Source organism: Tenrec ecaudatus, chromosome 3 (genome assembly GCF_050624435.1).
Source record: "Tenrec ecaudatus isolate mTenEca1 chromosome 3, mTenEca1.hap1, whole genome shotgun sequence".
Classification (NCBI taxonomy): Eukaryota; Metazoa; Chordata; class Mammalia; order Afrosoricida; family Tenrecidae; genus Tenrec; species Tenrec ecaudatus.
Window position 1 is genome coordinate 95,813,766 of NC_134532.1, and position 17,083 is coordinate 95,830,848.

The 17,083-nt window shown below is 46.9% G+C and overlaps 1 protein-coding gene across 3 annotated transcripts; it reads right to left on the reverse strand.

Annotated features, from left to right (window-relative positions):
* Positions 1-9,247: 9,247 nt before the first annotated feature.
* On the reverse strand, positions 9,248-15,846 carry SPRY1 (sprouty RTK signaling antagonist 1). Of its 3 annotated transcripts, XM_075543838.1 has the most exons (3): positions 15,686-15,846; positions 14,137-14,953; positions 9,248-11,436 (listed from the first exon to the last, which is right to left on the reverse strand). In XM_075543838.1, the coding sequence occupies exon 3, from the start codon at positions 11,379-11,381 to the stop codon at positions 10,422-10,424; it is 960 nt and encodes a 319-aa protein (XP_075399953.1). In that variant the 5' UTR covers positions 11,382-11,436; positions 14,137-14,953; positions 15,686-15,846; the 3' UTR covers positions 9,248-10,421. The 3 variants fall into 3 exon arrangements, with proteins under 3 accessions (XP_075399953.1, XP_075399954.1, XP_075399955.1); XM_075543839.1 differs by lacking the exon at positions 14,137-14,953; XM_075543840.1 differs by lacking the exons at positions 14,137-14,953; positions 15,686-15,846 and adding an exon at positions 12,826-13,806.
* Between the last annotated feature and the right edge of the window lie 1,237 nt (positions 15,847-17,083).

A 17,083-nucleotide genomic window follows, 5' to 3' on the forward strand; every position in this document is an offset into this window, starting at 1 on the left:
TTGTTTTTTTTTAAAGAAAGGCAAGTTCAAGCAGACCCCACCCCACCCCCCACCCCCAAGAGTACGGCCTGCTTTTCTTCTTTCCAACATTCACCAGGTTTTACACCCGCACGAAGCGCATTGCCCCAAGGATTAAGACTCTTCACCTTCCATTAAAAGTTTTTCTTAAGAAATGAAGGGACTGCATGGGACTGAATTTAGTGCCAAGCAGAAGAAATCTCATGATCCACAAGGAGGGAGAAGAAATATGGGCTTCCAAACTTGACTTTTTTTTTTAAACTAAAGTTTTGAAATCAAGCAATCCCAGCTTCCTGCAAGTTTAAGTCATATTGCTTGATCATGATCACTTAACAAAAAAGGAAAGTTTTCAAGTTTCTACTTGTGTCTCATACCACTTATGAAATCTAGAAGAAAAACACCTCTAACACCACCATTTACAAACATTACAAATTACCCCCTCACCCCCACCCCACCCCCCAAAAAAAAGACCAAGCCTAAAAGCCAAAATTATTGTGTCCTTCTTTTTGTGTAACTTCTTCAAGAATCTGATCTTACTGCATCAGGCTATGGTTACAGTATCCTGTTTGGGAATTATAAATTAAACTCCCAGCTTTTGGGTATAGACAAGGTCTCCATACTGTAAATAGCACAAGTCTTTTAAAGGTTGTTTTTATATCTCCCCCTCAGTCGCCTGGTTCTATTTCTCGCTAGCCACTTATTCTTGGGCAAGTCATTTTACCTCTGAGGTTTGACTTAGTTCACTTCAAGAGGAAGTGAAAAGTAGGTTATAAAAGCCAGGACGTGGACTTAGCAAACATTCTTTTATGACGTGCCAACGATTCACCAAATGATGACAGACAGAAGCCCTGGTCGGGTAGTGGTTACAAGTTGGTCAGCAGTTCGAAACCACCAACAACTTTGAGGGAGAAAGACTGGGCTTTCTATTCGCATAAACACAGTGTTGCAAAAGCACAAGGAGTTGAAGTGAGTCTGCCTTGTCTGGCTGGCAGTGAGGGTGAGGACAGTGGGATTGTTGACGGCAACGGTTGGCTTGGTGAGTTTTCTAGTTCTGGATAAATAACTTCCTTAAAAACAAATAAGCAAAAAAGGTTCACATTTCTCTTCATTGTGTGATACACAATGTACCCTGGGGGAACTGGGATGGAGGGAAAACATACTCTCGTTTCAGTTTGATTTGCAAAGACTTTGATTCTTGCTTCTACTTTCTTGCTATCTTCTTTCTGTCCACTTCCTGATTCATTAACTATCCTGGAGAAAGAGAGAGAGAGAGAGAGAGAGAGAGAGAGAGAGAGAGAGAGAGAGAGAGAGAGAGAGAGAGAGAGAGAGAGAGAGAGAGATCAGGGAAAAAAGACATGCTTATGCCAGCACAATTAGTAGAAAGCTCAGCATGGAAATGGTTGCTCTTCTAATACATTTCATTTATCCAAATGGTCTCTGTGCCCAGCATTCCTAGGGAGGAACTAAGCAGTGCTGAGTTCCACATTGGGCAGCTAACCTTGAGGTCGGCTGTTTGAAACCACTAGCTGCTCCAAAGGAAAAAAGACGAGGCTTTCTACTCCTGTAAAGAAGTAGCATGGTGGCAGTGAGTGTGAGTGTGTGTGTGTGTGTGTGTGTGTGTGTGTGTGTGCTAGATTCCTCCTCCCCCATCATCGGCAACCAATCATCTTAAACCCATCTCTTCTCTTCAGTCTCCACTGTCCCTGTCACATTAATTAGCTTGGTCGTTATAGTAACTTCCATCTGTTTCTCGCTCCGCTCCACAGTGCTGCCTGAAGAATCTTTCTGAGACTCTAATTTGGTCCCGTTACGCTCCTGTTTAGAATCTGCCCATGACTCTGTCACCCACAGCACAGAACTCAAACTTCTCAACACACACTCACACTTTCCAAGGCTGCCTCCTGTCCTTTCCACAGGAAGCTGTCACTGAGAACATACTAACTATGAGTAGTTTTTCCTATTGTGCCACGATCATCTCGATGAACATGCCCTTGTACTTGCCCCAGATATTTTCTCTCCTGGGCCTACCTGATGCATGACTATCACCCACCAAGTCTTCCCTAGGAAGCCTTGCCTGACTTACAGAAACAGATTAGACCAACTTCAGCCTGGTGTCTCCACGGCCCCAGTTACACACCATTACAACAGGAACAGCACTGGTCTCCTACTTGGAAAGTCACCATGCCCCCCGCCTCTGCTCCTGTTATTGAAAGACCTATATTAATATAGAGACCTATATTAATATAAAGACCTATATTAGCAACTCTTCTGTTTGCCCTTGTGCTTCATGGTGAGCTTCAAATACCTCGGACTCCAGTCAACCTTAGCCAGCGGCATCAGAGGAACTTCAGATTTCCTTAGCATTCTTGACTTTGACCGTCTTCCATCTTGCTCATAGCGGCTCTACTAAACCAAACCAAACCAAACCAAACTCACTGACATCGGGCCGAGGCCCACTCACCGAGCCCCAGCGCCGTAGAGTAGAACTGCCGTGAGTTCCCGGGACACTACTGTGAAGGAGAGTCGACAGCTCCAGCTTGCTCTTGTGGAGCTGGGACTTCAAACTGCTCAGCATGCAGATCGCAGCCTCGTGGGAAACCATTATACCAGCAGGCCTCCTAGCGACCCTACAGGACAAGGCATAACTGCCCCTGTGTGTTCCCCAGACTGTAACTCCTTATGGAGTCAGAATCAAGTGCGGGAGTGCCTAGCTTTCTCCCCTTCCTATTTTCTAAAAGTGCTTGGTAAGCGGTATTTCATCCGAGTTAGGCCTCTCGGTCACTTCTGGTCAGCCATTTCCGGCTGCTACCCTGACATTGGCCACGGGATCAGTGGACACCTGTCGCTGGAGAAGGTCATCAGGCTTGGTGAAGGTGAGGGGGCAGCAAAAAAGAGGGCCCCCTTGACAAGCTGGATTGACAGGGGTGCCACTGTGAGGACGGCCCAGACTGAGCTGTGTTTCACTCTGTCATACTTAAGGCTGCGTTGGAAACAACTTAATAGCATCTGACAACCACCACTATCCTAAAACCCCTGACCTCTTTGAAGATTGCCATTATTCGGTTCAGGTAAGACGAATTCTCTGCCTTAACCACTGCACTAACCAGCCCCAGCCATGCCTTGTTGCAATCAGGAAAACGTTTGGAAGCACACCAAAAGAACAACCCGCTATTACTATTCAGTCAGCTGAATTCTCTGCATGGACTTTCCCCACACCTGTTCCCCCTGGTTGACTGTCCATTAGTATTCCTCATATCTAGACATTCCAGACGCTGCTCTCAAGACCCGGTTTCTGTCTGAGAATCACCTGAACTATTATAACAGAAGGCCGTCCCCGATTTACCAACATCAGGAAGGCTAGTTGAGGTCTATTTCTATCACCTTGCTCTTCTCCAACTCAGGAGTCCATTACATCTCTTTCTCCCCTGGCTTCCTTCACCCCTTCCTCAGCCAGCAGCTATTCTCCTTGCCAAGGCCAAACTCTCACAGGTGTTTATGCTTCTACCCCTCCCTCCACCTCCTCTTCCAGAACTGTGTTCGTGGTCTTTCACATCTCTCTATCTCAATGGCAGATAGATAGCTTTTAGAAGGTTAAAGTTTCTGTTCTAAAAATCCTTTTCAGCTGTGATCTTCTATTTACTGTCTTATCATCTCTAAATTTCTGGAACTAACAGCCTGAGGCTGTTACCCCACCACCCACTCACTTCCGAAACCCACATACCCGCTGGTTTTCATTATCTCAAAATTCACCTGACCACCCGCCAAATTTAGTTTGACTTTTTTTTTTTCCAATTTGACATTTTGTCACCAATTTCCATCTCAAAAGTCTCCTTCTTTAGATTTCAAAACATACCGAGCTCTTGGTACCCCTGCTTCTTTAACCATCTCTCTTTCTCTCTTAAACCGCTTCCTCTCGTGTCTCTTAAACATAGGCATGTTCCTCACGGTTTTGTCCCTAGAATCCCTTCAATTCTAGTCACTCCATTACGGGTCTGTACTGATTGTCCTTTCATGCCCAAGTGGCGATGAGCCATCACTTACCTTTCTTAAGGTCACTCCTGTGTCCAGTGACATGCTAGAAATTCTACCTGCACTTTGTTTCTCCCCGAAAGCACTCACACTTCTTCTTTATCCAAGATTCCTCCCAGACTAATGCCGCCTGTTCCTTTCCACACTATTACTACTTCATTTACTGAGGTCCAAATTCTGAGTTTAATTTTTAATTATTGCCTCCATGTCAAACCCATATAGAAATAAATCGCCCACAAATCTGGAATGGGTATCTGTAATCTTACCCGGAGACCCTTGTGCTTTAGAATCAGCTGTGCTTTAGAATCAGCTAGGACGCGGTTAAAAGCAAGAACCGAGGCCCACTAGCAGAGATGAACTTAACCATTTTGATCTGGTTACTGTTGTGCATTCTTACCTGGTTTTCATGTATAGCTAAGGCTGAGAGTCACTGTGGGCCAAACTAGGAAAGTGAGTTTCTCAAACACGCACCTGGTTTTCTTTTTCTTTTTTTTTTTCACGCACCTGGTTTTCTTACAAGTGTCTTAGACCATTGTGTCTAGCTCTCTTTTTATCATGCTTCTCTGCCCTGCCCGGCCGCTGTGCTTTCACAGATGTGCGCAACTTCCTAAGCTACAGATTAACGCGCAACTTTCGTTCAAGCGCTCCGCCATCCACCCGCCTTTCTTTCGTGCTCTTTCTTCACCTCTATCTGCTTGCAAGTAGTTTTTCATCATGAAAAAAAAATTAAATCTGTCAACCGGTGCTTGAGAGGAATAACCTCTCTGAACGTGGCTTCCTCGTCACCAAGATAAAGAGGCTGGAGGAGATGACCTCTAGGATGCTTCCTGGCACTAAGTTATGATCCTACAATTATCTTATCAGAACAAACTCTTGGACTACTGGTGAATGACGGAAGCTCGCTGTCTACTTTCTCTAACTAGACAGTTCAAAACAGATCTGAACTCTCAGAGGATTTTTTTTTCCAAAGAGAATCATTACTGCATCTGATTCAACCTGACAAATCATATCAATCTTTTTAGTAATGCAAAATCCAACCCGTTATTTTAACCACCGTAATTCAAACGCAAGCCAGAAAAATGGTAAGCAGCACCATCACACCAATTCTGAAATCGATTACTACTGCCTTTACCAGCGGACTTAATCAGGTTGGTCTAGTATTGACATATAAACCTGGTCACAGGAAACCCACATGCTGTTTTCAAAGTGAGTTGTTAACCTTAATCTGAAAATATGAAAATCATGGCAACGAGGTCATCTGCTACTTAGTCCTAATAGGGAAGCGCAAAGAACATGCAGCAAAGCATCCCAGTTCCAAACTGTTGGTCAACTATATTCGTTATGAACAAAACCTTCCCGGTGAGGAGAACAGAATGGTCAAGACTAATGTGAGGCAGAAAGGTACTGGGTTGGCTGCTAAGAAATGCAGAAACGTTGTGTCTCTAATGAAGGACTTCTGGCTGTCGCCCAACTATCAAGAAAGAACCTGCTCAAGCCAAGCCTTTGTTTCTACATCCTCAAAATGAAGACATTGAGCTGAATAAATCACTTCCCAAATTACCTGATGATAAAATCACCCAAGCAGCTTTGTAACACTACAGAATACCAAGTCCTTCCCTTTTGATCTAAGAGGTGTGCCACGGCCGTCAGAATAGTTCATTGGTTCGCTAGCTAATTGTTTTCATACAAGAGAACCCTTAAGCAAGATACTATTTACAGGCCTGGAATTCTACTGCATAATAGAATCATGCACCCAGTAGATGCTCAATAAGTTGAGCAAAAATGGCTTGCAAGTAGTCTGAGAGATTGAAAGGGCCATGAACTGTCTATTAAAAGCACAAAAAAGCAAAATCACTGCCATTGATGCCGACTCATAGCAACCATATAGGACAGGGCAGAATTGCCCATTGAGTTTCTAAGACTGTAACTCTTTTTTTTTTTTTAATTTTTTTATTTTAACAATTTATTGGGGCTGATACAATTCTTTTGACTGTAACTCTTTATGGGAGTAGAGAACCCTAGCTTTCTCCCAACTGTCTATTAAGTACATGGTTATTCTGATTGTATCTAGTCAGTTAAGTAATGGGGGTGGGCGTGGAGGGGGGGTGGATGGACAACTCTCCAACTGTCAATGAGTCCCCCCCCCCAAATTCAACATTTCATGGTGATGTTTAAAAATTCTTTTGCAATTAAAAAAATAATCAAGATGGGAGTAGAATCGAAGACAGTTTCTAACTGATGTGTTTCAAAAAGGAGTGTGTGGTTTTGGTAAAATTATGCATAAAAATTACTGTGATAGAAAAAAACAACCTCACTGCCACCAAGTTGAGGCCGACTCCTAGTTGCTCTAGGATGGGGAAGAACTGCCCCTGTGGGTTTCAGAGACAAACTCTTTCTGGGAATTAACAGCCTTATCTTTACTCACCAATAAACCTACATAAAAATGAATGAGTTTAATAGAGAAGAGCATTTTCAAAAATATAAAAATAACTCAAGCCTCTGAAAATAATCTTCAGAGTCTGGTTCAAATATCAATCCCAGGTTCAAAACATTGTTCTTCATTCCCTTTTACTTTCAAGGTCACTAGGTTTCCGTGTCATTCCTGCTAGCAATCACTGGACTCTCCCCTGGTAAAACGTACAATTGTAGCACCGTCGCTGAGGATGCACTGGAGCCGCCACGTAAATGTATGGTTACTCTCGCAGATTTCTTCTTCTTGCGAGGTTACACTTTCTAAAGCCTGACAGGAAACTATTCAATCACCATTAAATATCTAAATAATTAAGACTTCTTTGCAAAAGGGAACAGCCGTCAGAAAATATGTTGGTAAAAACAAAAACATCCATTCTGTCAAGTGGTCCTGGCTGAGGAAGATGACTCAAAGTGTGGGACAGAAAAGGCGGTTACTCCATCAGTTTAGTGGGTTGTTGTTTATTTTAGAAAGTGAAACAAAAAACTGCTGGCTATTAATTCCCGTTCATGGGGACCCTATAGCACAGAACATTGCTTTCAAAGGTTGCTAAGCTGTAATCTTTATGGCAACACACTGCCCCCCACCACCACCCAGGAATGCCTGATATTCAAAACATAGACCGTTTTGTTAGCAGCCAAGCGCCTAATCACTGCGCCACCAGGGCTCCTTTTGTTTTTCATCCATTCATTCCACTCTGCCATCGCGTCAATTCTCATTTATGCGCCCTTACAGAACAGAGAACAACTGTCCCCCTCTTCTAATTCTATGGACCTTTAGCGGTCTCCTCTTTGGAACTGCGGATCTTGCAGTTAGTGGCCCAAGTCAGAACTCCCTACAGGCCACCAGGGCTCCTTCGTTTTTCATTAGGAAGTATCAAATGAATGCCAAGGGCATAGGAAGACATTTCAGCTTTCCGGCTTCTCTCAAATTCTTGAGGACTTCAAAAATTCTTGTAGGACTTTAGAATGTTGGTGACCAGTTTTAGGTTCAAAAAGCCTGCGACTCCGTCCCTGAGGATGCATTCTAATGTGCTTTTCCTCTTGGCTTTAACAAACCATCACAGAGGAGGAAATTTTGAATCAAAGTGTCTATGCTTTGCCACCTGACAAACCTCTGTTAGAAATCTCAACCTGTAACCTGTTGCTGTTTCTAAATCTGAGCCTGCCTGATATCACGCCAGAGTCCCTACAAAGCCTGGGGAGCCGCAGACCACCGTCCTAACATTGCAGCTTTAATGTATTCAGCAGATGGCCAGAAGGTGAAACTCTACAGCTTACCTCATTCTCCTAAAAGTTATACATTTCTTTCAATAAAAGCTACAGCTTCTTAGACTAGTTACTACAACTACAACTCTGACACCAACTCCTAATTATACCAAAGGTCTGAATCACAGGGCAAAAAAAACACACAGTATTTTGAGGCAGGCTATGTTTATATTATTTCATTAAAGGAGCCAAATTTCAGGCCAGTATTCTAAATACTGAGGGGTGGATGATAACATCACATAACTTGAGTACCGGAAGAAAAAAGACTCAAGTTCAAAGTCTGAAATGCCATGAGTTGTGAAGTAGTCCTTGAAACGCATTCAGTTTTTAAAGAATCCTTCTGCTTTCAGAGAGTAGAGAAAAACCTTTGCTTCTATCAAATGTCAAAATGCCAACAAAAAGGTTTAATGACTTGCTTGATGAAAAAGAATTAAGACAAGTTTCTACCCCTTGCACCGTGTCTGATATAACACAGAGTCAGAGACTATTCACAAAATACAAATCCTCATAAACCAGGAGCCAAACCATCTAAGTGTAAGTGACCAAACTCAAAAGCGGGGTCAGATTTTAGTTCCGACAGCCTCAGTCCTGGGCTCCAATTATGTCAGCATCTTATTCTGAAGATGTGCACAATTTTCAGAATGTCGACCATTTGGATCTGATAAAATGCTGTTCGTACAGATCCAGACTCGGTTTCGTTCAGTTCCTCTGGCGAGGTGAGAGATTAGGCCAATCTGAACCCAAAGAGCCTAGCTATATGGGGTGGTTTCCCCAGGTTAAATATGAAGATCTCAAACTATTTATCTTTTCTGTCTAAAGTTTCAGGCCTTTATATGTCTTATTACAAAAGACACGAAGAACTGTAACTTGACCAGGCCACATTAGAGACTTATTCAAGGCAATGAAGAGGTAAGAACAGGAATGTGTTTAAGACGTGTCTCCGATAACGTGAACTATCCCCTTGGCGCACGCGCTAACTTGTAAAAGGTTTTCCTGACGTGACAGAGGCGGGATCTCCTCATGTGTCCACAGAAGGAGTTCTTTAAAGTCTGGCTGAGGCTAATTTCACGTTCTAGCTCAAAGGAGGTCAGATCAACATTTTTAAAAAACATTCAGGTAGGCCACCGTTCCAAGAAGCCCTGGCATATACAAATACCTGTGCTTACAGTTATTCCAAAAATATGAAGTATTTGTTCATATTAATTACCCCAAACTTGACACTTTCTTAAGTAATTCACTTGGACATTTGTCTACAGAACATTCGAAATAGGACTTGGGTTACCAAGTTAATACAGTGAGCTTCCGGGGAACAGCTCGCCTTTATGTACATGCAGTGTCTTCAGAGAAAGAACTAAAATGCGTGTGGACAGAGTCGAAGCACATGACCCAAAGCATCTGAAGAGTCCAGGTTGATAAATGAAGAACTCAAGAGACAGTTTCATTAATTAATATATTTTCTGCATTAGAGTTAACATATGTACTTTCTTGGTGTCACCTTATTTTCCGTTAAGTATTGATACTTTGTTATATTCAGACATGGGTACATTTCAACAGTCTTTTGCAATAAATATCATAAAATAATAGAGATTCGCATAATAAATATTCTTTACAATAAAAAAGTTTAACAGACTTTTGTCTTAAAAATAGTCAGAATTCAACTTTGTGATTTATACATAAAATATACAAAAAGCACCACAATTTGTGGTTAAGGCGATGAAAACACAGAAAAGATTAGAATTACTGAGCTGCTAACTAACCCAGGGCCCAAAAAGACCATGAAGGATCACTTCAGGCAGCATAGTTCTGTGACATCTATAGATTCATCAGCTATAAATAGCAAGTTCAGTTATCCAAGCGCCCTCAATGACAACGGGAGGGAGGGAGGGGGAGAGGAAGAGTATGGGCGTTGGAGGGAATTGAGTCCTTCAAAAATATGAAAGCTGGAGGAAGAATGACCACGACACACACACTGTATCTCCAATGTGAATACTGGCACTGTAACGTGAGACCGGAAATTACGCAGAAAGCAAAACAGAGGGACTGGCATCATTAGACAAAGTTCACACCGAAACAGAAGGGAGAGCAATGAGGGGCCAGAAGGCAAAGTGGTTAGAGGAAAAATTTTATGTTATAACAAAAATATATCCCCCATGCTACTCAAGGGTCCAATGCTATGAAGGCAGCCCTAACAGGAGACAGATTCCACACATAGCTTATTTAAGCAATTAAACGGTCACTTCTTGAAAAACCAATGTCCCTGTTCCCACAGTACCCCACCCCAAACTATTTTAAATCCTTGTAGTCTGGGGTGGGGGTGTTCATGTGTACAACTTTAGAAAGTTGCTTGCAGAACAAAAAGGCTACACAAAAGCCCACTGGCTCTCAACGGCCTCTCAAGTGGATGGCTGAGGCTCTCATGGTAAGTGGGAACCAGGCAGTTTCACAGTCCACGTTGACTGAAGATCATCCACAAGAGTCGAGTAAAATCCAGGCATCAAACCTTAGGAACCAGGACGGAGAAGATGGGAACCGGAGGAGATTTCAAAAAAAAAAACCAGTATCTAGAAGGATCTTTTTTTAATAACAGCCATCAAGTGAAAGCTAGACTTTCGGGAGGCTCCACCCACCTCCAAAAATCATGATGGTTTACTCTGACCCCGGGAGGGGCAGCTCCCCAGTTTACAGTAGACCGTGTTGGAGTTCTTGCATCGGCACCCCGGACGGTGGATCCAGTCATAACAGCCCCTGCACAGCTTCAGGCATCCTTTAGCGGGAGGGTAACAGAGTAAGCAAGGTAAAAAGAGAGCCATCGCCCCCATGCACAGGTACCGAGAGCAGCAATGCGACTGTGTGCAGGAGCAAGGGTTATCCGAGTAAGAATCCCCTTCGTCGTCATTGGAGCAGTGGTAGAAGATGCCCTTGACCAAGCACATGCAGGTTCCGTACTCCACCATGCTCTCAGCAGAGCAGAGGCACTGCCGATTGCAGGCCAGACAGGACGGCAGGGTCCTGGGAGCTGTGCATTCTCCACACTTGCATTTCCCACACTGTTCGCAGATGAACTTGTGCTGCGTGACGTCCTCTTTCAAGGAACCCTTCAAGTCATCCACAATCAGTTGCTTGGGCTGGGTCCGGATTGCCCTCTCAGACCTATGCCCAGGGCCTGGTCTGGCTGGTGGCGACCTTCCAAGCAGTCCCTGCTCAGAAGAGGCACTGCTGCTGCTCCCAGAACTGGCTGCACTTCCAGTGCTGGTGGATCTGCTCAGAATGGGGCCCCTGGCATTGTTTGTGAGTCCTGAATGTCCCAGGTGGCTGCTAGGTCTGTGCTCATAGTTGTTATTCACATTAATTGGTATAATTTCATGAGTCCGTTCATGCTTGTCTTGCCTTGGTGCTGTTCGAGGAACTGGTCTTTTCACCACAGAAGGCCCTTCTGTGTACTCATTGCTACCTCGGATGGCCTTGATCTGGTCCAAGGACAAGATAGCAGCAGGCGGGATCTCCCTCTCATAGTCTAATCTCTGCCGGCTCTCCAAGGAGGGCTGCTGGATCACAACTAACGAACTGCCACTGCCATGTTGATTTTGGGGATCCATGTGTAGTGATCTTGAACTCTGGCAATCAGTAGGAACCTGGCATGCATCTGAAATCCTAAAAGGAAATCAAAGATGAAAAAAATGAGAGAGAGAACAAATGACAGGAAGCATTATTTCCCCCCGGGGTGGGCATGGGGGTGGGGGTGATCCTGTCAAGTCACAAATTGCCTAAACCACCTGGTAATGATCTCCATCAACGGATTACAGGGATGCTGGGGTCCTGGCCAGCGTCCAAGTCCAAGAGAGGCTGAGGACCACATCATAGAAAAAAAGACCCCATGCCCTAAAATTGAGATGTTTTTCCGATTTTTCAAAAGGGGCATGAAGAGGAAGCAATGCCTTCCGGTGGGTGAATCTAACAGACATTAAGGAATAGAATATTCCATTCAAAGGTAATATTCCCCATCAGCACCAGAACAGCCGTCCTCCCCAGAAAACTGGCCATTCATCAGTGGCTCTCCTAGAGAAAAGTATCACTTACTCTTAAAAAAGTAAGGACAGCTTTCGTGCTGTGGCCTTTTTGTCATTCGTTTGCTATTGCAAGCCTACTAATGAATGAGAAAGTTAACTGAAGCTACTTCATGTAAACAAGTACATCTACCAGTAAAGGAAATGTTTCAACTAAAATGGAGTCTCCAAGAGGTCATTTTCAGCAGAAACCAGGATTAGAAAGCTAGCTCGCTATTAATCTTTCAGACACAAAAAAATGCAGTCAACACAAACACAAAAAATTCACGGTCCGGTTCCGCAAATGTTAAAGAATAGTCACATTTGAAATCGCATAATTAAATAAGGGCGTACTCGCGTTAATGCAATACGATAACATGTATGTACAAATAAGTGCTAGGCCTTCAAAGTGGCATGGAGACATGCTGAACCTTTTAATTATCTGCATTTTCCCCCCTTTTAAAACTCTGCATTTACATGACAGACCTCGATCTTCAAAAGCACTGCCAACTGGGCATCAATGTGCTTCTTGTATCTAATTGAGCACGCTAGCCTCCTGATAAAAACAAGCACTTGTTTCCATCCCCATAGTAAATCAATTGTCATTTCTAATGTACTCTTTGTAAAGCAACCCACCCAAACATGAAGGCATTTCCATTTTCAGACTATAGTAACCTGGTATCATTTTCCACACAAATTCTTTTCAAAGTCTGCAGATGCAAACCCCACTTCAAGAGTGAAAAGCAGACATTTCCCCCCAACTCCTCGAGCCTAAACTTGCCGTATTAACCCACAGACCAGAAAGATGTCCGTTGCATTACTGCCCCAGGACTATAGCCATTGCTTGCAGCTTCTCTTGAGTTCACAATGCAAAACTTCCACCTCTACTTTTTTCTACCGTCTGTGTCTGAGCGCAAACACAGTCACAACCTGTACGTCTTAGCCCTAACGTGTTCTAGAACCTTACAAAACATTCCATCATTTCTCTCAAACCAACCTTTCCTCCTCGCGAAGAACTCGGTTGACCCAATGCCTTGACAGCAAAAAGGGGTATTTTTCTTAAAGAGTACTAAATTAGACTTCACGAAAGTAAAAACAAGCAAACAACAAAATAAACCACGGAGACGAACTTGAATAATGTCATCAAAACCCGGGCACAAGTTCGACTTGCGTTGTAAAAGCGAGCTGTGACCAAGTTCACGCAGGCTGGGAGGTTACCAGGTAAAAAGTGGGGGGGTGGGGGGGGGGAACCAAACAAAGAAAACCAGTCCTTGCTTGTCTGAAGAAATGCCTGCTTCCAGGCAGTGACAGTCTTCGGTCTGGGACACCAAACCCTTTCACACGCTCTCGGGGAAGTGTTTTCCCAAAGAAAACACCAATCACAGTCAGGCTACCTTGGCGGACAATCGCATCACAGCCCTGGGGTTCCCAGCCCCGGGCCTGCGCACCCCCCACCACGGTGGGTTTTCGTTTCCCGGGTCTTGCTCTTTACAAATCAGGGAGCGCCTTCAGATTCACGCCCCCACCCCACCCCCAAATCCAACCCTGGGCACGAATGAGGATCAATAAACCGATCTGTCTATGAGTCAAAGAAGCAGCTTGATTCGCGAAGGGCCGAGATGAAATCATCGTGGCGGGAGGGGGAGGGAGCGGGGGGGGGGGCAGGGGCAGCAGAGAAGTGTCGCCACCTTGCAAGTTAGGACGGTGGTGCTGCGCCCTCTGCGATCCAGCGGGGAGAAGTGAATAAATAGTGGACGGGGAGGAAGGAAAAGGAAAAAGTTATGAATGAAAACAAGTTTTCTCTCCCTGCCTGCCTGCCGGCCTCCCCCCCGCCCCCCCGCCCCGGTCCTCCCGCAGGGGGAGGAGGCGGAGGTTGCCATTACCTCCGGAGGGCGGACTTCCCAGTTTTAAAGTGGCAGTGCCCTCTGCCCCCCTCGACTGCCCACGGCTCCCCCAACCAGAAGAAAGTGGCAGGGCGCCCGGCGCACGCGAATCCCACCGGGGCCCACCAGCGTGTTCTTGGGGTGCACGCGTGCGCGCGCGCGTGTGCACACACGGGTCGCCGTGGGCACCCGCACCGCAGGGCTCTCGGGGAATGCCGTGAAAACGGATTCGAAGCCATGTTTTGGGGGGCGGAGGGGGGGGCAAGCTCCAAGACCACCACCCAGGCCGCCGCGCCACTGGAGACCCGAGGGCCGGGCGGGACGCGGGAGGGGGCGGCGGGGCCTGCGCCCCCGTCCTCCTCGCCGCGCCCCAGAGCCCGCACCTGCCGCGCCCGGCGGGCCGAGCCCGGCCGCAGGACACTCACCTAGGCCAAAGCGGTGGCGGGGGGCCAAGGCGTGCGGCGCGGCCCAGGTCCCGAGGCGGGGGGCGGCATCAACCGCGGCGGGCAGCAGGACGAGGCGGCAGGCCCGGGGCTGCGGCGAGTGCGCCCGCGGCCGCCCCCGCCCCCGCCGCCGCCCGGCCCGAGCGCTCCCCGCGGCCCCCTTCCGCCTGCGGGGCGCGATCCTCCGGCGACGCCGCGCGGCCGGGCGCGGACCTCTCACGGCTCGCGCTCCCCCGGCGGCTCAGTCGCATCCACCTCGGGGGGCTGTTCTCCGGCAGCCCCCTCCGAGAACCGACCAAGCCGCCCCGCGGAGCTCTCGGAGTTTCTTAGCACTTGGCGCCGGCGGGCAGCGGAGGGAAGAGCGCGACGGGCCAGCCGCTGGGCACCGGGTGCTCGAGCCCCGGTTCTTCTCGGGCTCGATCTCGCCCCGCCGGGTGGAAATCCGCGTCACGGGTGTGCCAGGCGCTTCGGAGCCAGGCGCTGGGCTCGAACCGGCGTCCACGGGCAGTTGGCGGGGCTGTGCTGGTCCCGCGGGGGCTCCGGAGGCCGAGGGGGTGGGACTTTTTCCCTCGCTTTCGGGGGTGGGGGGGTGGCGGTGGTGAAAGGAACGAGGTCTGAGGGTCCTCTTCGGGCTCCAAGGCGGGGCGCCGCCCCTGGTCCCCGCGCAGGCCGATCCCGCACGCCGGGCAAGTGGGGGCCCCCGAGGGCCCGGGATCTCCGGTGCTGGCACGTCCGCCTCGCCCGGGGTCACGCTCGCTCCCAGTCCGCCGACCCACCGGCTCCACGACCCGAACGCCCGCTGCAGACGAGCAGAGATGCAAAAACAGAGATTAATTCCCCTTTGGGTGCAGGCTCCGGGACGCGCGGCGCGCACCTCGGCCGGGGCCCGGCGTCGCGGGGGGGTCGCCCGTGCGCCCGCAGCCCTCGGCCATGTGCCGCCTGTTGCTGCCCGCGCTGATTGACAGGCCGGCGCACCGTCGGCGTGTCAGCGGCGACCCAAAGTAACATGCAGGCTTGCACGTTTTTGCCCCAGTGCTGCGGCCCCCGAGCACGCCTGCGAGTTCAAACGACGTTCCAGCAGCGCCCCTGCGCACTGGGAATCAATGCCCGCAGACGGGAAATTCAGGTTTCGAAGCGTTTGCTTCGCTGGGGGTTCGCTCGGCCACAAAGCCGACGCCGACAGGCATTTGTCCACACACCGAGTGCCAGCCCCGCGGCGACAGAAGCCACCCTGGTTCTCGGACGTGCGACCGTTTCGAACTTGAAACTCGTTAGCGTTCGGCTCGGAAAAGGGGGCAACAAGGGAAAGGGACGCTTCTCCCCACCTCTCCTTCCAAGGGTGCCATTTACTTCACCAGCCTGCGTCTTAGCCAGTTGGGAATGCTACTGGTGTTTGGAAACGCAACCAGTAATCTCAGATCAACCGCGAGTTCAAAGAAATGTTGGGCTCCTAGCTAACACGAACATTTTCCCCCTCTACTCCCTCCTTCCTAAAAGACCTACAGAAGGCCAAGAAGGGCAGGATACGTACCCAATGCAAAGACTGGAGATGGCCGTGCCGCACAAGCTGTTCCTTATCCGGGGCCGGGAGCTCGGGCGGCTGCTATCTCTCCGCAAACCACTGCGTGCCTTACAGAGCGCTCCCGCTCCGGCTCCGCAGCATTTCAGCCCCTCGCCACCACCTCCACCTCCACTCCCGGACACGCCCCCAGTGATATCATGTGTCAATCACCCGGGCTGCCTGAAAACCTGGAACAGGATTTCCCCAACTGTCGTTTCCTCTTTCGTTGGTGTGTGCCCTTGGAACGGCTGTCGTGTTCACTCTCGTAATAAACATCCTGCGAACGCAGTTTGCCACAAAAGAATGCCTCTGGACGTGTGACTCTTTCTTATCGTTGTCAATAAAGGGGCTGCTGGAGGCCAGCCTGAAAATTGAGTTAGAAAATAATTTTGGAGATTAAAGGTAGGTTAAAAACAAACAAACAAGCCCATTGTATGTCAAGACACCACTCTGATCGGAGGGAAAATGTATAGCTGATGTAAAAAGGATGTTCACAACATTACAGTCCTACTAAAACGAAGCTCAGCATATGTGAACTCTTAAAGTTTAAAAGGCGACAACCTTCACTGCAAATGCAGTCAAACAACATGTCTTAAGGAGTCAAATTTTTGGCTGCAGGTTTTTTTTTAATATCTCACTATCTTGGTTTGTGATGTGATTTCCCAAAAATTACCTCAATAGAAAAATCCAGGACTCCTTCAATTTTGTAATTTATTTTTATAAGTTTTTGTACCCCCCAAAACTTTTTAATTAGCTGAGACAAAATGATTTAAAGTATACATGATTCACCTAGAAGTTTTTTTAATTCTTCAAAATACGTTATGCCATGAGGGGAAGAGGGGGGCTTTTAATGATGTATGTAGAGAACTTACTTTCTGCTTGCTTATAAACTAGTATATTTTGAACATTTTAAAATAGAAACCATGAAAAAAAAAACCCATGAAGTTCATGCTGCCATAAGAATATGTAAAATTTAAGATTCCATAGAGATTTGAAAAATATACTTAGCAACAACACAATTATGCACTCAAAAGTCACCCTTCCCCCCACCCACCAGGTGGGAGGTACTCATATCAGGAAAAGCTTCAAATCTTTGGCAAAACAACACTCTAGACTCGATCAGACTAATATGGACATTTTCAGTTCAAGATAATTTCTACAAATCTCTTTCTTTACCACTGTGATTCTATTGAAACGACTTTATTTCCTATACTGGACTTTCAAAGATTTGAGCATTAAAAAATTAAGGTTGTGTCACTGCCTCCAAAGAATCTAGGACATTAATAAGAACATTGATAATAAGAAATAAAACTTACTAGAAAATAACATAGAATAAGAAGAAGCTAAAGAGCTACATATTCACCCTTA

Coding starts and splice junctions, on each gene's coding strand:
- SPRY1 (XM_075543839.1), bottom strand. CDS start 11,381: ATGGATCCCCAAAATCAACATGGCAGTGGCAGTTCGTTAGTTGTGATC.